At 42.7% G+C, this 21011-nt stretch overlaps 1 protein-coding gene across 1 annotated transcript; it reads left to right on the top strand.

The window, feature by feature from the left end:
* The first annotated feature begins 7 nt into the window (after positions 1–7).
* On the top strand, positions 8–15176 carry tmod2 (tropomodulin 2). The gene is made up of 10 exons (XM_061067685.1): positions 8–88; positions 5286–5508; positions 6834–6990; positions 10255–10377; positions 10692–10766; positions 10850–10980; positions 11064–11171; positions 11264–11407; positions 11798–11942; positions 13098–15176. The coding sequence occupies exons 2-10, from the start codon at positions 5383–5385 to the stop codon at positions 13127–13129; spliced, it is 1041 nt and encodes a 346-aa protein (XP_060923668.1). The 5' UTR covers positions 8–88; positions 5286–5382; the 3' UTR covers positions 13130–15176.
* Positions 15177–21011: the final 5835 nt, after the last annotated feature.

The raw sequence follows: 21011 nt of genomic DNA, 5'->3' as shown, positions 1-21011 counted from the left end.
TCACCGCCCTGGGCTCAGACAGAATTCGCTTTCACTGGAGCTTCAGCTCGCGTTTCAACTCTCGTCAGCTCGGTTCCTTCAGTCTCAGGTAAGAACATGGACGCCTCTGGTGTCTTCTAAACCTCTCAGCTGGCTAACCTCAGTGTTTACTGCACTGTCACTCCTGTGTGTTGTGGCCGCTGGAGCTAAAACTGCTAGCAACTTGACTCCAATGCAGATGCTAGCGCGGTTAGCAGCTAGCATCCTCCAATCGACAAAATGTAGAGAAGCCAAGTTGCCAAAGTTCTCGTCCGACTCAAAGCTCCTCTCTGTGGCCACAGCTCTTCCGCTAACACTTGGGGACGTTTCCCTGAGTCATGCTAGTCGGGATCGAACACGTAAACGACCCAGCGAGGTCACAATCAACATGTCAAGAACATGTTAGCTGCCGTTGACGTTGCATGTCAATGAGAAGTGGGTGAGGCAGCCAAGTTAGAATCTCACAGCACAGAGGAGTCATACTGGGATATGGTGTCAACACCGAGGCTCCCCCCAGTGATCCCAGCATCTGTGATGGTTTTGACATAGATGTTAGATCCCAGTGTTTTCATGGAGTATGTTGTTGTGGCTTCAGCAGCAGATCAACCTGAGTGGGGGGGGGGGGGGGGGGGGGTCTGTGACTCAGTCTACTGATAGGAAACTTTGTGTGAGGCGTTGTGTGTTGTTGTGTGTCCAGCAGGGCTCAGTGTTGAATGAAGGGTGTGGTCCAGGTCTCAGAGAAGACGTCTACACGAGGAAGTGTGGTTTTCCCTGTGTAACCCTGGGGTGGGGGGGCACTGGTGTCACTGGTGCAGCAGGGAGGAATGTCGTGGTGACTGCTGACACAGCATCTTTCCGGTGATGGTGCACTTTGGCATCCTCTGCAGTGCAGTGGCCCAGATCAACAGATTCGTTTCACCTGCATACCTTTCCCTTGAGAGTGAAACCGGCCCGTGAGTGTTGGGTTTCGCCTCTTTTGTGTGTCGAGCAGCCACCGGAGTGAATAGTGGCTGTGATACGTGTTTACAACGGGGTGTGAAGTGGGGTGATCTTCCTTTTTAAACCTGTATTATTCATCCTCTTGCACTTGCAGGTCCTCGGCCGAGCTGCAAGGCGGGACACTCCCTGCAGTTTGTTCTCATTACATGGTAATGGTGTGTGTGTGTCTCTTGTTTGTTTGAGAAACGCCACACATCCTGTCTGGCACTTCGGACCTGTGCAAGAGAGAAGAATGTGGTTTGCATTACACATATTTAGGGGAAGATACGGATATTAGGTAGTGGATTATTTCTGATCTGAGGCTGACATATCAACTTGTCCATAAACTTTATCATAAATAACTGTGAATAATGAGAAAACACAAATGCAACCAACTATATAGAACTTGAATAAACTGCTTCTAGATAGACTTATTTGATTCTCTTGAAACTTGCATTCTTTTGTTGTTTGCACTACTTTTGTGTATTGCAGTGGCATAATCTCTTAAAAGCTGTGATCAGACCCTTGGTTACTGTCCGTCCTTCTGTTTCCATGCGTGCTCCATCATTTATTCATTCTTACAGAAACCGTAGGAGGATGTACAGAAGAAGTACAGAAAAGAAATGAGTAACATCATAGTGGAGAGACAGAAAAGTTGGATAATACAGTCAGAGGAGAGTAGGCGGGAGGAGGAAGTGCAGACTCCTATCCCAGCGGTATTAGAGCCGGGTCATTCTAACTATAGTCTTTTTGTGCCTTGCTGGGGTGGTGCTCTATTTTAATGTAATAACCAGTTAGTGCTTCCTGTTCATCCCACTGCTGCAATGTGAGGCTCATCCGTCTTGCTGCCTCGGAGATCTGGAGCAGCCCGGGCGAGCGGGATATCGAGTGCAAGAATTCCAGTCGACATTGTTGAACCTAATATGTGCCTTTTTTTGTGGCTAAGGGTTATTTGATATTAAGCCACAGAGTCTGTTATGGCCCCACACAGTTATTTCTTTAAATTTGCCTGTCAACATTGAATTTGAAAGAGGATGAAGCCTGGCATTTGCCCTTCACGGTATTTTACATTTCATTACCTACGCAAAAGAGCTTCTGTTTTCATCTGCATTTGTTTGTTTGCCGGTCGGTTATTTGAAAGGATTACGTAAAAACTACTGGACAGATTTCCACAACCCTGGCAGAAGGATCAGGAAAGATCCACTTCGATTTTGGTGTGGATTCAGATGAGGGGGCGGAATTGTTTCACCTTCTTTACCATTTTTCTCTATGAATAATTTGTGGATCTGGAGGTATTGCAGTCTCTGAGAGAGGCCTCCTAGTTGTCTCTTTTTATTTCTGAATTTCTCAAATGTCATCAGAATTCTGCTCTCATATGCACACATACAGAACATGAGCATTTATTTTCTATATCTATTTCTATAGGTAGATTCCCTCTTGTCTTGCTTTAACAAGTCAGGTTTCTGTTGCGTGTTCCCGACAGTGGCCTAAGTGCACAGGTCAGTGGAGGAAGGCTCAAGGTGAGTGTAGATTGCAGACAGGTCTGCAGCATTATTGGCTTTAGGCCATCTGTTGTTGTCTTGAAGGATTAACACAGAGAAGAGGGAGAAGGAGAAAGGAATCAATCAGATTGGACTAATGGATCCTCTCCGTGTCTCCACCCCAGCCTGGGCCCACCCATCGCCATCATTATCCAAGTCTGCATGCTACATTACTCCTCGGTCCGCACAGGCCAAAGTACTGAGGCCCATTGTAAACACCGGCTGCTGTCTTAAATGTGATGAATTATCATTCAGTTAAGCGGAAAGTGGAATAACGTGGTAAACTCTGTTATTTTTGGCTGATCTTTTCATAAGAGCATTATAAGTGTGTTTGTGTGTGTGTGTGTGTGTGTGTGTGTGTGTGTGTGTGCGTCTCAGGCTTATCCCTGGCCCCCAGCATCTCTGCCTTTTCCTGATCCTTGTCAGAAGAGTCATCACATCATTTCCCTCGGCTCATCTCAGAATCTGTCTGGGTTACTCAACGGATAGGCTCTCATCAGCGAGGGCAAGTAAACAACAAGAGTTGGGTCTGGACACGAGGCTCAATCAGACATGTTTTTAGATTCTGCAAACCTGGCTCTCTGTCCTTTTATGCTCGTGATTAATGCGGTATGTTTTTGTGTGGCGGGGTCATCTCGACTGTACAAGATGAACAGAATTCCTCTTTCCTGAAACGAGCCAGCAAAGGTTTGAAATTAAATCAAGAGACACAAATCCTGGTGCAGTTCATGAACTCAGGACAGACGACTGCTATTGTGTTTGCAGCACACACAACGGTTTTCACAGGATTTGGATGCGTAGGCTGTTTATCATCTTTCACAGATAATGTAAAGTTACCAGATTTCTACTTATTTTCATTTTGCATCACCCCTATTTATGTCTCCCACCCTTAGCTCAGCTTCACTCAGCTTCTGTGGCTTCTCTCCCTCACACCAGTAGCTCTCATAATATCTGCCAGTAGCTTTTAAACATTACAGTGGGATTACGATCGTAGATCATTATATTCATTAGGTTTTATTGAAGCTGTCGGTGTTGGCATTTCAGTCCAGCTCGTGAAGGCCTTCCTCGTGATAGTGGTTTCAGAGGCGATGATGAGGGTAGTTGTCGAGCTCTAATGGATGAAGTGAGGGAGAGAATTTGCTCAGCACAGAGGCTGGTTTGTGCAGACGGTGGACTGAACCGTACGAGAGACGCACACTGTGTCAGGGAATTCCTCTGAGCTGGAGAAATCACTCAGGCAGCTCCAGGGAAGTGGCACTAAATGTTTCAAGAATCTTTGGCTGAAACACAGAGTTTAAACTTGGGTTATTTTTTAGTTTTCACAGAGTTTAGATGCTGAGGTTTTTCATAGTTGAAATGAATGAGTGGGGTTGATGGAGTATTTTGCTATAGTGCAGGTAGGGCTGCATGATTCTGGATTAAACTTACCTACGTAGAATTGAAATCAGGATTCGCTTTTTATTCGATTATCAACAGTGTTTTCTTCTGGATTAATCTTCTTGTTGTTTTAATATTTTTCTGACCTTGACACTAACTTTTTGAGCTTTCACTCAATCATTCGACACCCTCTCTCATTTACTCTATTTCGCTGACTGTTTTCTGCTAAGCCAGGTTGCCATTGGTTGCTTTCAGACGTGTACCGAACTCTGGGTATTATCCTGAGAACTTAAATGTCCAAGTCAGTTGCTCCGGACATTCTCCAGAGTTTTTCCTGTCAGCCCATTAGTAAAAACTCCTGAGAATGTCCGGGTGAGGTCGCGTGAGAACCCAGCAGGAGATTCTCTCTCACCGTGAGTGAGCGGGCAGGTCGATGATGGTTTTAACAGGCAACAGACTGAAAAGCTTTTGGTCACGCCTGGCGCTGGTATTGATGTGCTGTAAACAAAAACACATGAGTTCCACAGCAGAATTAAAATATCAAGTCCTGCCTCTTGTGTTCTCCAGCCAGCCGCAACTTCTCGCCTGAACACTCTGCAGATTTTCCTGTTGGGTCTGGACATTATCTGGAGTTCAGGTCTGAAAACAGCAAGGGGGGAATGAAAGATAGATTCTGTGGGATTTTTGAGATTTTAATACAATTAATCACACAGTCCTAAATTCAGGGCATTTTACAGGTAGCAACTGCAATTAAATACTTGTATCTACGTTGTGTATAATCATGAGTGCTATTTGATTCACGCTGACATGAGAACTTTTTTGAGCAACTATTTGGGAAAGTGTGAGTTTCAGTTGAGTTTAATTGTGTGAGTGATCAGGAATAAGATCATCTTTAGAGTCCTGCAGGGACCTCATGAGGTCATCTTGAGCTCTATCTGTGGCGTGGGAGACGGAACTGAAGCTTCTTCGTTTAGTTTGACAGGACACACACTCGCTCCTTAACTCATTCACATATCTGATCTATATTTAATCCTAGCTCCGGTGTTTCTTGACACCGGAGCTAGATAGGAAACTAATTCCTGCATTTTCAATCTACAAGAAGAAGCTTCTTTTTCACGAGGAGTAGTTGGTGGTCTTAATGGGAGCGGTCAGATGTTTTTTCTGAGCCTGAGAAAGTTCTTCCTGTGTTCCAGCTGTGCGTTGCATCATTTCAAGGCCTCATTATCCGGCCCAGCTGTGATCAACTATTGTTTCACATGGATGTGATAAACAATGTGAATGTTCTTACAAGATGGAACCACATTACAATGTTTAAGTTGGCCAAAGTAAAAGGAATTCCCATCATATGTTTCTGTTTTTGTGTTCATTCAGGTAGCCTCACCTCGGTCCTGGGAGCAGTGAGCCCGAGAAGGAACAGTGTGGCTGCCGTCTGCTGCTCAGCGTTGCTTTTCAAGCTATAGCCGGCACCATGGCGTTGTCGTACAAGAAAGACCTGGAAAAGTACAAGGATCTGGATGAAGATGAAATCCTCAACAAGCTGTCGGAGGAGGAGCTCAAACAGCTGGAGTCTGCCCTCGAGGAGATGGATCCTGAGGTCAGGGTTCAGGGAGGGCTGGAGGAGCTCCAGGGCTCCTCCGTGGGAGGGTTGTACTGTGGAATGGATGATTAGAAAAAGATGGACTTTGTGCTTCATACACGCAAATGCTCAAAACATCTTCCCAGCCATAATTACCTTTCTCAAACAAAACTTCTATCTTAGACAGACCATTAATAACAAATTCCACCTAGTTTTACAAGTATATGCCTCTTGTCAGGGCTGTAAATCTGGTGTGACTCAGTGGTTTATGGCTGAAGCACATAAAGGAGAAGTAAATCCACCAGAAAATATGTGATTGCCACATAATTACATTGAAATTCCCTGGGATGCATTGAAATGGGTGGATTTTTCCTCTGCAATCCAGCCACTCCCTCTAGTCTCAAGCCTCTATGGTTGGGAAATTTAAAGGAGAGTCTGGGCTGCTACGACTCTGTCAACAGGCTGCCAAGTGTTTTTGTGTTTATTTGTGAGTGGAGTTGTAGAGTAGAATGAATAAGCATTAGTAAGTTTAATCCCTCCCAGGCCCCTGGATGTTTTATTGAAATTCCATCTAAACCGAGAGAGGAAGAAATCTCCCTGCACACACAACCCACAGGAAACAGTGGGAACATATTAATTTCTGGATCTTATAATGTAGACAAAGTACAAAGTTGTGCTCATAAGGAAGATGCAGTTTTGTTTGAATAGGGCTAGTGTGCAAAACGTCACATCCATTCTCACCTCCCCCAGGTTTTTAGTCGCGTGGAACTAATGTTTGATAATCGGTTGTGGCTGACATGCATCAAGATAAACTAGTTTAGAGTATGTTGATGAACCTGTAATTTCTGTCCATTTTCCATGTGAAACTCAAGCTCGCACATCTGTGTCCTCATATATCTGAGAATGCACAGTAAATATTTGTGAAACTCAAGCTCGCACATCTGTGTCCTCATATATCTGAGAATGAAGAGTAAATACTGGTATTTGTGTACAGAGTCATATCTGAAATTATGAACATTTCCAATATTATATTGTTTTCAGCCAGTTTCTGCTACTTTTGCTGGCTGAACTACTTTTGATATCACAGAGGTGAAAGTATCTTCCAAGGGAAACTTGTGTTGCCACAAATTAATGTTGGGTGGAATGACAGCACCCGGAAATTCTATCCCTTGTCGTTCATATAACTGATTAAATGTACATATTTCCCCCTGAAAGCGGACAGACCAAACACAATTTATCATTTACCAGTCTATGGAGTTAAGACTTAATTTCTATAGTGACTGTATAGAAGTCTTCATCAGTCAACAGGTCTAATGTGTCTCCTTGCTTCCCCTCCCCCCCAGAATGCTCTTCTCCCAGCGGGTTTACGTCAGAAGGACCATACGTCCAAGAACGCAACAGGAACGTTCGACCGGGACCGTCTGCTCAAGCACCTGGAGAAGGAAGCCATCGAGTACCAGGACAGAGACGATATAATTCCCTTCACTGGAGAGAGAAAAGGTGAGCCGTGGGTTTTCTTCGGCTGTCCACGATATCATTCAAGCTCATTTCAGCATCAATATTTGCAGGATTTGGGTTTAAGCCCCTTAAAATTGTGGATACAGCGACAAAGGTTGGGACGGTGATCATTAGAAAAGTCGAGCATTCTTTTAAAATTGAGAAAATGTCCCAATCGCAGCATGTTTTCCTCCGTGTATCCTTCAAGCATAGTGCTCTCTCGTGTTAGGGCCATATTTCTCAGGGGATGAAGGACCAAAGTGTGTCTGAGTCTTCATCAGCAGTACAGACACACAGTCATAATTACTGTTGTGCTGTCGTCGCATGTATTATTAATGCATGTCTGCTCTTATGCAACATACAGCAGAGTGGGGGAGGTGTGTTTGTACCAGGGGAAAGGAGGTAGGGAGAGTCCAAGGAGGAGGCGATGTTTTGATGAGCTGTTTGTTTACTTGGACGTTATGTTTTTATCTGTGCTGGTTAAGTAGTTAGCAGGATTCTGCAAAAAAAACCCTGGGAGGTTCTCTGCTCAGACACGTTCCTCACATTTATGTTTACACGTGCTCCTCCTCCTCCGGAGAAAGTGCGGAGACTCTCCGGAGTCCAGTGCACGTCTGAAAGCAGCTACAGAGTCCTCCTTCATATTAAGACACTTATGACAGTAACTGCGTAGAAAAAAGGAAAAGGAGATGCCTTATGTGACAGCATGACGGAAAAAGAAACTTAACTGAGAAGAAATAATTTTCCAGAGGAATTTCTCTTGTCGGGATATCCAGAGATCCAAACAGTACTCCCATGCTGGAGAGGAAATGGAGCTGACATCTTCACTATGACCCAACCTAGCCTGTTAGAAATTATGCTCCTCCCGTGTGTGTGTGTGTGTGTGTGTGTGTGTGTGTGTGTGTGTGTGTGTGTGTGTGTGTGTGTGTGTGTGTGTGTGTGTGTGTGTGTGTGTGTGTGTGTGTGTGTGTGTGTGTGTGTGTGTGTGTGTGTGTGTGTGTGTGTGTGTGTGTGTGTGTGTGTGTGTGTGTGTGTGTGTGTGTGTGCCCCATGACTACATGGAAAACTCAAATCACTCTGCTGGTTCTCTGGAATGTGGCTGATTCTCTTCCCCTTGTTATACTCACCCCCTGCTGATGAATAATGTTGTCATGAGTGTGTGAGTCTCTCCTCTCAGCAACACACATAATAACAGAGGCAAACAGCCTGACTACAGCCACGGGAATTACTACAACCACTTATATTTTATTACATCAGGTCACCTATTATTACTCCTTTACTAAACATCTTTCTTATTGTTCACACCTTCTATTCATCCTTGGCTTCTGTCAACATTCTTTACATTATGAGGGTTTGTCATGTCCATAGATGTTGAATAGAAAGCTGTGTATGACTGCTGTGTTGTGAGATGTGCTTTTTATTGGTAGCATGTTCTATGGTGTTAATAAAATAAAATTGGATCTTAGACTTCAGGTCACAAAAAGCATTTGAAGGCGTCACTGTGAGCTGTGGGAAATCCCTTGTAGCTCTACTGACCCATTTTTCTTACTGTAGCTGTATGTTGACAGTAATCCTGCGCAATTGGATTATTATTTGAGCGTGCTTAATTTTTATCATACCTCCACATATTTTAATCTGGATTAACTTCTATGTTTACCACCTGTGTGATTTTTCTGGATTTCTCCGCTTGGCTGAATTTGTTGTGGATGTTTCCAAGACTCGACATTTGAGATGTCTGAAACCAATGCTGGCATCACAAGTGTCAATTCAAAATCCTTCAATACCAGTATTTTGTAAATCCTCCAAGTCCTTACAACTAATCCTGATACATTCCCGTGTACAGTCCCGTTTTTTTCCACACATGATACAATTTTGTACCTCAATGTGTTTTCCACATTTTGTCCATAATTCATGCTCCCGTGGGGTCATTCAGACAACAAGACTTTGGGCGCCTCCTTCTGTCTTTCCTTCTTCCGAGGGGCTAAATGTCGCTCCACTGGGACTGGCCCAGATGCTGCTTGATGACTGTATTTACTGTTTGCTGGCGTTCAGGAAGTGCCAGAGCCCCCACCAGGGACCAGTTTGAGCAGTTTGACGAGAGGGGGGGGGGGGCTGATCTTGTGGTGTTTTTGTTTTAAGGAGACAGGCGCACAGAGCGGCTGGATGGTCTCTCTGTGCCATGCAAGTGTTTGTTGCCCCGGCAGTGCAGTTTAGATTAGATTAACGTCATTGTGTTTTCCGTGACTTCCTTCACTCTTTCCGTTTCGTCGCCCAGATCGGTAACCATGGCAATGCCACAGTTGTCAAACATTGGCGGACTGGGCTCTGCTGGTCTGAGGCCCTGGTGGTTGAGGAAGGTTGTGCAAAGTAGCAGGAGGCCCACTTTTATTTACACAGCACATTTCTGTTGACACGTTACCACTGTGTTAGAGACGCTGACCTAAACAAGAATTTCAGGTAATATTACGTGACTTTTAACAGCATTCATTCAGTGTAATTAGTTTACATCGTAAAACGCAATCTGCGCTCATTCTCTGTGCATTGCAAGAAAGCAGAAAACTTGATTTGAGCAAATAAACACAAGGTGCTTCCAGACGTGTACTGAACGAGGGATTAAATCCTGACATCCGCCGGAGGGACTGTATGTGAGAGTGAAAAATGGCAGAGTTTGAGGCTCTGGACTTTCTCCCTAGTTCTTCCTGCCTGCTGGCTAGTAGAAACTCTGGATAATATCAGAGTGAGCCATGTGAGAACACAGAAGGAGACTCTGCAGGATTCTCTGCGAGTGAGTGGGCGTGTGGATGAATTTTGTAACGCGCGCAGATGCAAAACCGAAGAAGCAGAAATACAAATATCTCCGAATGAAAAAGAGGAACCGTACATGTAGAAAGACACCGACAAAAGTGTCAAGTCAGACAGACAACAAGGTAAAATGTGTTTGATTAAAGCTTGATCTTGGTATTAAACCTATGTAAGTGTATTAACCATGAGCAGAGCACTTGGTTGTCATGACGTCTTATGGCCGTTACGAGGAGAGGGGAATGGTTGTAGGAGAATAACAAGCAGCATTAAGTGAGGCTTTGGAACGTTTTATAGAAATGGGAGCGGTTGTGTAACATCTCATAAAATGTACTTGGGCCTGCATGGACCTGAGTCTTCTGTCTGCGATGATGAAAACGTTATTCATTGCCTGCCTATTTTGTGAAGGCTGTATCGTCTCCATTGAGTTTATGATTTGTGTAAAACTTTCCTCTCCTTTCTCTGTAGGTAAAGCATTTGTTCCGAAGCAGAGACCTATAGAAACGCGTCAGGAAGATGTCACAACCCTCGACCCAGAACTGGAGGAAGCCCTGTCCAGCGCCACAGACACAGAGCTGTGTGATCTAGCAGGTAAGAATGAATGAACTAACACCTTTGGTAAAACTTAGAAGTCTTTGATAAAAAAAGGGTTTGGAAACATATCTCTGTATGAGGGTCTCTTTGTGTTGTAGTGGAGTTCAGTCTGCCTGAGTCCGGGCTCTGTAGAGACTTTAAAACACAAGCTTCTTTCTCTCTCTCTTTCCCACGGCTCCATCCTTCACCATGTGTGGCAGAATAAAAGGGCTCACTGAGCAAAATACCCCCCCCTGTCTGCTGTGACCTATGTAGAAACCCTGATTATCACTGCAGCTACTGATTCTGTGGCTTTGCTCTCTTGTTTGCAGCGATCCTGGGTGTTCACACGCTGGTCACCAGTAATCAGACATACGATGCGACCGCTGGCAAAGGGGGTTACAACAGTAAGTACAATCATTGAATTGAACTCTTGTTCATTCAAAAGTCCCAAACAGGATCAATATCTTGACCCCTGTGTCTCTTCCAGATGTGATCAAAGGGGAGAAGATGGTCCCAGTGTTCGACGAGCCTCCCAATCCCACCAACGTAGACGACACCCTGCAGAGGATAAAGAGCGACGACAGCTCCCTCACGGAGGTCAACCTCAACAACATTAAGGTACACGCTCACAAAAGTTGTCACGGTGTGTTTATTCTCATCTGCCTGTGACTAATGGTGGTGTTTCTTTGTTGGCTTTTCAGAACATTCCCATTCCCACCCTGAAGGACTTGGCCAAAGCCATGGAGAGGAACACTCACGTCAAGAAGTTCAGCCTGGCTGCAACACGGAGTAACGACCCAATTGCTGTGGTGAGAGTGGTGTGGCACGCCGGCTTTAAATGGCTTCTGATGGCACAACTACTTATTTACACCTTTGCTGTGTTGTCTCTTACTTGTCCCAGGCGTTCGGTGACATGCTGCGGGAGAACAAAACGTTGCGAAGTTTGAACTTGGAGTCCAACTTCATCACCGGGGTCGGGGTGCAGGCTTTGGTTGACGCTTTGCGGGACAACGAAGCAGTTATAGAGATCAAGATAGACAACCAGGTACCAGATGGTTTGGGGTACTTTCCCCGAGAACAGATCTCCGGCTCAAAAGAATTTGCTCTTAATTTCTTCTTTTTCAATTTGTTTTTACGTTGCTTCTAAACTTTCAGGATCCCTGTAGGGGAGAACGTAGCCTGATTCTTTTAATGAGTGGTCTAGTGCAGTTCAAAGTAGCAGAGAATATTTGTGTTTTACACTGAGCAGTTTAAAGAAAATGCCAACCAACACAAACCAGTGCCTGAATAAAACATAGACGACCAGCTGAGAGTTTGAAGTAGTGGAAAAGAAGTGAAACCATATCCCTGTGGTCTGGTTCTCCCTCTTGTCCGCTGTAAAACAAAGTGAAGTTCTGACACTGACGTTCGGATCCTGTATATTTGTGTGATTCAGAGGCAGCAGCTGGGAACCACTGTAGAGATGGAGATCGCTAAAATGTTGGAGCAGAACAACAGCATAATAAAGTTTGGCTACCACTTCACCCAGCAAGGACCTCGCTCCAGGGCCGCCGCAGCTATCACCAAGAACAACGACCTGGGTACGACACACACACACACGCACGCACACAAAGAACAATTTGAGATTTATATAAAGCTGGATAGTTGCTGCCCATCACATTGCCTTCCACCTGTTATATCTTTACTACCACGTTCAGACCTGGTATTGACGTCCAGTCCTACAGCAGTGCATCCTGACTCCTCACTCAGCTGACGTCCTCTGACCTGCTGGTTTCTCAATTAGTCAAATGTAATTTCTCTCTTCTCAGCGCCCACATGTTGATTTGTTTGTTGGCACAGTAAAATCTTTCTTCTCATCACAGCTATATGAGATTCATTCAGCCCCTCCTGACACACACACACACACACACACACACACACACACACACACACACACACACAGACGCACACAGACAAACACAGACATACACCAACGCAGTAACACCAGACACATTTGTTTACTCAGACGGGGTAAAACTAAACAAATTTTTCTTCAGCAGCATAAATGTTGTACGTCTTTATTTGCTTATAGAGCGTGGAGTTGAAACCCAATCACAAGTTTTCACAGGAGACTGACTCACAACACAATTTAGTTCCAGGTATAAACAAACCTTGAGCCGTCCACTTGTTATCGATCTCTCAGGACGAATGTTCATACCAGTTGTGAACAAGGCTTTTAAGTGGAAGAGGTCGTTATGAAGAATCGTGTTGGCATCATTGTACCCATCTGAAACCTGTCAGTCTATCACAACATGTAGTTTCAGTCCACAGTGACCACCTCTGCTCTCTTTTAGCTCCTCCTCCTGTCAGAGCTGCGGTAGCACAGGTCTGGTGCATGGGTGTGGTCACAGAGTGTTTCGACGATAACAATGTTTTCTTTCACATCTTGAATGGAGCGTTCACTGCATTAACCTAACGGAGATTGACACGGTGTGATCTTACAGCTCGGAGAGTGACGGCTTCCCACTTGTTGTTTTCTGTACATGCCGACACACGCTGTTGAAACAGCTGTAATCTTTGAACACGCAGCTCGAAATGACTCACTCAGTGTTTTTCATGACAAACTAACAGGCCCGTGGAGGTCGAAGGTTGTGTTGCATGTTTGCAGTTGTTCATTCTTGTTTTATTTTATCTGTCGGTCGATTGATTTTAGGTGAAATTTATGCTTTTTTCCCCGTTTTACTCATCTCGTCTAGTTCGTAAGAAGCGAGTGGAAGCGGAGCTGTAGGAGCGGAGGCGGACCCGTCTCCCAGCCAATCTCGTTTTTTCATCTCACCACGTGGAATAATTTCAGCCAATGCCCTGGTCTCATCTCACTGTGTGGAAACTTAAGTCTTGTGCCAAACTGTGGGGCAAGGCGCGCGCAACCAGAACATACATCTGAGAAGAAGGGAAATAACTGGAATTGCCTCCTCTCCTATATGCTTGTTCATACTGTTGTTTATTATTATGTTTGTCATTGAAGGTGTAAATCTGAGTAGTTTTTAGTCATTTCATTTCAGCTGCTCCTTCTTTTTTCTTTTTGAACCTATATATGTTCTGTCCAGACTTTTTACTCGCTCCTTTCCTTTTGTACAATGCTATAATCATGTGGAATAAACATGAACAAGTAACTGAAACAACAGTAATATCTATGTAAAAACAACAACTAACCCTGTATCCTCTTCCGTGATAGTTTGCTATTGGATGTTAAGATTCCACTGGAGCAGAATTTGACATTAGACCGACGGGAATCTCTCAGAGGCCGTTGATGACTAACCTGTTGTTCTGACCGCACCGCTGTCGGTCACCACACCACAACCAGCAGCACGGTGCAGTAATGATCAGATCGCTGTCGTACGTTACGTGACCAATGTGTTTTGAGGGTGTTTTTTATTGCCTTGTAAAGTCAGCGTGACTGATGGGCCGGTGTGTGTAATAGTTCATGTGTGTGTGAGGAAAAGAACGTTCGTAGTTGGTGCTGGTGATACGCTGTAGTCAGTCAAAGAGAGGATGTGCGATTCGAAAGTCTGTAAAAACACGTCATACTGTCGGCCCCCCACCACCACCACCACCACCACCACCACCACCACTTCAATATAAAACCACTATCAGCGAATAGCGTTTTTTTCCCCCCAACTAAAGTTCTTGTTTTGATACGGTTCAAGTTCTGATGTCGGTTGTTCTGACCCCTGATATCTCAACAGGAAATTATAAATAGGGTTTGGTTTTTCAAATCAAGTAAAAAATGGTATTTTATTATGAATATAACAGGATATTTACTCTGTTGAGGCTTTAACATGCTCTCACTAATTAAATAAAAGTCTGCTCAACAGGCTGAGTATCACTAATACTCCACCAAACCAAAGACCAACACGTGCAGTGCTTAAAGTATCAATATCAGACTCAATGGTTATTGGTTTTGGTTTTGTGTTTGTCGACTTCTTCACAGATCTTGGAAAGAGTTTTAAAACAATACATTTGACTTATAATTTTACAATGTAGTTACATTCCTTCACAAGGGCCATTTATTGAAAAGGAGAATTCTGCAAGTTGTTCGTTGTTTGTGAGAAATCCCTTCATTTTACGTCCAGGCATGCAACGGCTTGTGAAAACGTCTCTGTGATCGACACCCCCTGTACAGATCCTAAATTTGCTTCCTCCCTCACAACCAACACTTCAGCTTTCAGCAGCATCTGAGCAGTAGCATGTCGTACATTACGTAACAGTGATGATGGCAACATGCCGTGTGCCTTACACTGAACGCACACTCGCCTGCTCGAGATGAGGAGAACAGGACTAACGCAGAATTTACTTGAAGCTTGTATATACTGTTCATGTGTAATAGGAACAATACTCCGGCTTGACGTCATCACACACGAACGACACGTTTCTATCGACCAAGCAGCTTCACATTCCTGGCACAAGAGTTCTATGTGTTTTATATCTGTGTTCTTCCTCCAACATCATACTGCTTGTATTTCCAACCTCCTTGTTTGTTTGTGCTCTGCTGGTGGATGAACTGCTTATTTGCTTGGGCTTGTTAATAATAATCTGTGATTCTATATTAATTCTGTACATTAATAAAAAAAAAAATGCCATCTCAAATTCGCACACACACACTTTTATGTGTGGACCACGTAAATCTACTCACTGCTGCGATTTGTTTTGTACCTTTTAAATCAAGATCCAGGTGTAGAGTCAACATATGGAAAATGTACTATTCTAAAACCACAAGACTGGTAAAATGCACTGCTGAATATAAGACATCCTCAACAATAAATGTTTTTACATACTCCGTGCCTCCTTTGGTTTTTCTTTAAATTGACCTAAAATGTATCAATAAGACATTGATTATTGACCCTATTTCCTCTTACATTTACATTTGTTTAGCACTTAATACAAAGAAATCTAACTTGTGCTTCACAGAATAAAAGCAACCACAACAATGGCCACCACCCATCCACACACAGATTAAGATTAATAAAAAGATCTTAACAGGAAGTGAGGGAATGTCATTAAATGTTAAATGAGCACCAAAGACACTTAAAGTTAAAAGAAGGTGAAATACAAAAATGTATGTGAGGTGCAAATAAGATACTAAAAGAGGTGAACAGAATAACAAACAAAAAGAGAGTTATAAAGATAAAATACAAAAAATAGATGTGATAAAGATAAAGATATAAAATAAAATGTTAAAAAAGATTTTAGAAGGATAAAGAGAACCTTGTTCCGCATTGAGATACAATCTCAACACCAGATTTTCTTTGTTGTTTCTAAGGTATCGAAAATAAATCAGTAAATACCACTGAGTGATAAAAGCTACAAGATGAAGCTGAAAGCTCCACAGAAATATCATGTAAGAGGATATTTTTATATTTCCAAGGGCAATAATGTAACTTCAAGCTCAACTCTTTTCTAGATTTCACGGTTGAGCCGTTGATGTTTTGTGTTTATGTAAATCTTGGCATGTTCTATAAGTTGAGAGCTGCAGACCTCGTTCTGCCTGACAGGGTCGGACTCCAGAGTCAGAAGGTTTCATGCTCTGGGGAATGTTCAAACTTGGAGCACAGCCCTGACCAGACCTGGGGAGACCTAATTAAAACCTGATGAGACAGAAAAATGTCCCTGAAAACAGAAAAGTTGGAGGGAAATGTCAGTGTTCTTCCTCTGGGGAACGTGAAAGTCTGCAGCAGATATTTCAGTCAGGATCCATCCATAGGGCCGTGCTGCTATAAGTAAAAAAACAACAGTCTAAATCAGTGTGTTACTACTGAGGACCAGATTGACAACAGGCTGAGGTCAGATCTTAAGCTGCGACAGTGTTTTTAATGACCTCCAGACGGACATGTTGGTTTGGGAGGCCCTCGAGCTGGTGTACGTATACGCAGCCTTTAATCAGATCCAGTTTCTGGAGACTGTTTGCACATGCCTGAGAGATGATGTAATGAGTATGACTCCATCGCTCTCTGAGCTTCCTGTGCCAGAGGAGCTGTGGTGAGCTGCTGTCAGAGAGAAGCCGGGGTGTGACTCCAGTGTTTCCACTCTGAGAGGATCCAGAGAACCAGAACAGCAGGTTTGTGTCCTGACTGATAAAAACTAACCAGAAGGATTCGATTCAAAGAGAAAGTCCAAACCTGGCACGGTGGGCTACACAGTTGTGCGCTTATGTAAGTACAGTAACTGTTCCCTCAAACCAGGACTATTAATAAACACCACTCACTCCTCTGCATGTGGAGGAAATAGACGGAAACACACAGCTCCTGGAGTCCGAGTCTGTATTTGAGGTTGATGTACATGATGATGATGATGTGTGCGGTTTGAAGTAAAAGGAGAAATCTCTTGAAGATAAAACCTTGAAGGAGATTTTCATATATTTCAAAACCTCAGCTCACAAATTACGTCAACTGAGGTTCTTACAAAACTGAGACTATTTAACATCAAAAACCAAAGTAAAACAAAAACAGACGATTACAAAGATCTCAGTAACAGGGATCATGCGGCTGACTCATCATCTTTTATTAAATCACTCCTAAAATCCTAGTTTTTAGAATCTGCATTTAATGGGCTTATGGTCTGAGCTCTCTTTATAACAGACTTTTAAACAAAGGCTGCCTTCACCTTTTTATTTAATTGTTTTTTATATTTGGCATCTTTTGATTCAGACGTTTTTAATAGTTTTATCATTTTGTCGAGTAAAGCAGTTTATAACTTTGTTCTTGAAAAGTTCTTTGTGTCGAAGAGGTCATGTTCTGGTTTTGTCTGTCTGTCAGTTAACAGGATGAGAAAATGACAGATTACCACTTTGGGGAAGATGCAGGAATTTGTTTCACTTTCTTTGGTGATTTGTTCTGCCTTTTAGCTGATATCTCAGATTTCTCATTCATTGATCATATGAAAAAAATATCAGGCATATTTAGGGGAATGATATTTGTGTGTGAAATTCAATGATCAGGTTCTTGTGAATTTAAATGTGGTTTTAAAAGTGTCATTCTGGTTTAATACATGTGCTTTTAATGTGCTTGTGGTCTGAGCTTATTTAAATTTTAAAGTTATCTCACAATAAAACAATTTGACAATCGTATCCTTAAGCCCCATTTTACAACTATTTCAAATAGTTCTGTTTTTCCTTCTTTCTTGTTCCTTTGCATCGATGATTGATTGACTTTTATCATTGAGTCTTATAGTAGATTTCTTAACTCTATGCTATATAAATAAAGTTAATTTGTATTCATTACATGTAATGGATACATGTTGGTCAGTCTGATTATAAATGATATGAATCTAGTTATGGGTGAAGAGGTGGAGCCGGCAGGCTTCACTGGCCAGACTCCAGCACCGACTCGCCTCCACGTGAACTGCAGAGTGATGGAAAGAGAAGCAGATGTTGCACAGATATGAACTCGTGTCAGTGCTGACACATTCTGCCCCTCCCTTGATTCTCATCCTCTGTCATCTGACACCTTCCACACACACAAGCTTTGTTCTGCAGGGTCCTGCAGGTGATCGGTGACTCAGCCCTGAACACAGCTCTCTGCAGTCTGAGCCTCTCTCATGACCTCATGCATGTGGTAAACAAAAGCGTGTAGATAAGGTAGAGGAGAGACGGAGGAAGGACACTTGTTCTGTTCTTTATTCACAAGCAGCCAAGGGTGTGAGTCAATCACTACAGAAAACACAGAGCTACACACCGTGTGTATTTGAGAGGAAAGTAGGTCACAAACTGAACCAGAACTCATGATTCAGGCAGCAGGATACAAATAAAACCAGATTTAAAAACATGTTTATTGATTTTTTTGTTCTTTCCGTTGCTGAAAAGCCTCAAGGTGAGAGCCGACATGTTGGCAGACCAGTGATGTGTCCTTCAAACACTAACTCATACCTGACTGGGTTATGTAATCGTCCTGACTGCAAGCTGTGGACCCTGAGAAGAAATGTGCAACATCTGATCCCTCCAACCCTGAAGCCTTGCCACTGTTTGTCTAAGTGTGTGATTATTAGGAAGGCAAGGCACGTTTATTTGTATAACACATTTCAAAGTGCTTCAAATCAAAGGCATCTTGATGAATTGTACAAGCAACATCAGACACTTCAAAAGAAAAGCCTTCAAAAAGAGAGTTAGAGTTGAAAAGGAGTTGAGGGTGCAATTTAAGAAATGAGTAATTGTATGATTTAATAAGAGGCCGTGGACATTTTGTTCTAAATGTCAGCTTTCACAGGAATTACATCCATCTCCATTACCAGGCAGCTAAAGTGACACTGTTTTATTAATTTCCCTCCATTTGGGTTAAAAATAGCAAGTTGCCTCGGCTTCATAACGTCAAACACATTGAGCCAAGTGAACGTCCCAGTGCGAGTGGAAAAAGGATTATTAGCAGCGCTATAAAACGGTGGCTGGCTCTGGATTCTAATAAAAAGTTTAACGTGAGAGAATCCTTACCGTGAATTTCCGTGACATAAAGAAATGGTTCCCTTCAACAAACTGTTTTACACAAATAAATATTTGTGGATGAACAACCCTCCTGAATAAAGACTCTGTCAAACCAGGTGAAACAAAGAAGCTCCCGTTCTTCTAAAGTTTGTCATGTGAATAACATTGTAGATAAACACTGAACACATGTTAAACTTTTCTTAAATTGTGGTAAACAATATCATTTAACTTTTTAAATGTATGTGTTGATCACCTGGCGCCATCTGGTGGTTAAACATAATACCATGGCACATGTGCAATATTTAAAATGTCCGACAGGGGTCAGACATAACTCACTGATATATTATAGTGGTAATAGTAAAAATGATCCTGTAGACGTCCCCATCATCTCAAACCATTAACTTCATGTAGCTGCATGAATCCTATTTATTGTAAAAGGGAAAACAGTCTGTATTGTTACTGTATTTATTTGTAGTTGTGATGACAACTCGCAGCTCTTTACTGTACAGTTTTATTATTCACCCACTCACACACACATTCATACAGTGCATCTGTGTGCACTCTCTCTATCACTCATCACTCACACACATCAGGGGCAATCTGTTGTTCAGTATTTTGCCCCAGGAAACTTTGGCCCTGGGATCAAACTGCCAACCTTCCGGTTAGTGGGCGACCCGCTCCTCCTCCTGACCCTAAAGTTGTGGTCGATAAACAGCAGTGTAACACTTTGAAAGTCCCTCAATCAATCAATCAATCAAATTTTATTTGTATAGCCCATATTCACAAATCACAGTTTTTCTCATAGGGTTTAACCTTAAACCTCAACTTTAATTGATTAAATGTTATTTGTTTCCCTTCTACGATAAATAAATATATCAGTTTCTCGATGTACAAGTCTTTCCAGGCTTACCCAGATCAAGAGGCGGCTCCAGAGCGTGTTGTCATGGTGATGTTGTGACACATGACTCATGGTGTTGTTGCTTCTCCTCACTCCCTTCATCTATAGCCATGATTTCCTTTGTGTGTTTTTCCTACAGCAGATGAGAAGATAGGGGTGTTGTGAGTGAAGTAATCTGATTTCCACTGTGGTTCGTCTGCCACTGTAGATATGAATTTTGAAACAATGGAGGAAAATTGCATAATTTTAAACATGAAAACGATTCTACTCACTTCCCTCTCCGAACTGTAGCAGACCTGCCCAAAGACGAGTATCTGATGCGACATGAGCACCGAGCTGATTTGCAGTTCAATCTAAAAAAGGTGTCATCTCACATTGAGAACATCATTTATAATTAATGCACCGGCTCTGTCCTCCTGGTCTTTGTTCTGATTCGTACGTTTAATAACTGAATTTCCATCTGAAAATGCCCGGCAGTGAGATTACCACAGCATCATCTCTAACCAACAGGGACTAATTGAATAAATTAATCATTCACAGATCCTGAATCCATTCGTCGCTCTCCCAGTGTTTGTCCCTCAGCATATTAGATTTCATGGAGGTAGGACCCGGGCAACCTCGAGTCGCACCTGCAGCTTTTGTCTTCCTATTAGTTAGTCAATGCTTTTCACCAGCAATGCTATTAAATTAGAATGCATGTATAAAACTTTGGTGAATTCAGCGCCACTCTGGGTTCTGAATAATCATAATAATGAATGATACCAAGAGCGCAGATGACAGAGACAGGAGGCATTATAGATTTCCACTGACTACCATCCAGTAATGAATCCATGATCCCTCACAGCGAGTTCATGCATCGCTATCATATAACTTGGTTATTTAACTGGGATTTATCTTGGTTTTCATTAACGGTCTTCCATTTATCCGTCTGTTGATGATTAACTGACCTGTGGCTCCTCAGTTTACTGAACTCCATGTACATGTCCAGATCTGATAAGGACTGAAGATACACAGGTTTCCATCCCAGCAGAGGGAACAGGAGATAAGGGAGACTTTGTATACACGTGAATTAGAACAAGTTATATATGTTTGATATCATCAGTGCCATTTATCACACTATACACTGGAAGTACAACTACAGTAAGTGTTTTTAGCAGTGTTTAGTCCTATCGTGTGGGTTAAAGGGTCATTTTCAAGTGAGGAATATAAACACTGCAGATAGAGTGAGAGAAAATAACATATTTTTTACTTTGACTGCATCACCTCTGTTTGATTATTCCTGTTCTTAAAAGGTGATTAACA

This window comes from Limanda limanda, chromosome 3 (genome assembly GCF_963576545.1).
Source record: "Limanda limanda chromosome 3, fLimLim1.1, whole genome shotgun sequence".
Taxonomy (NCBI): domain Eukaryota; kingdom Metazoa; phylum Chordata; class Actinopteri; order Pleuronectiformes; family Pleuronectidae; genus Limanda; species Limanda limanda.
The sequence above is the reverse complement of the archived record's forward strand: the minus strand, read 5'-3'. Positions and strand labels throughout refer to the sequence as shown.

Excerpts from the sequence above, each read along its gene's own strand:
- tmod2 (XM_061067685.1), top strand. The coding sequence starts at position 5,383 with ATGGCGTTGTCGTACAAGAAAGACCTGGAAAAGTACAAGGATCTGGAT. Across the intron at positions 6,991-10,254 it reads CTTCACTGGAGAGAGAAAAG|GTAAAGCATTTGTTCCGAAG; the intron begins GTGAGCCGTGGG and ends CTTTCTCTGTAG. Across the intron at positions 11,408-11,797 it reads AGATCAAGATAGACAACCAG|AGGCAGCAGCTGGGAACCAC; the intron begins GTACCAGATGGT and ends TGTGTGATTCAG.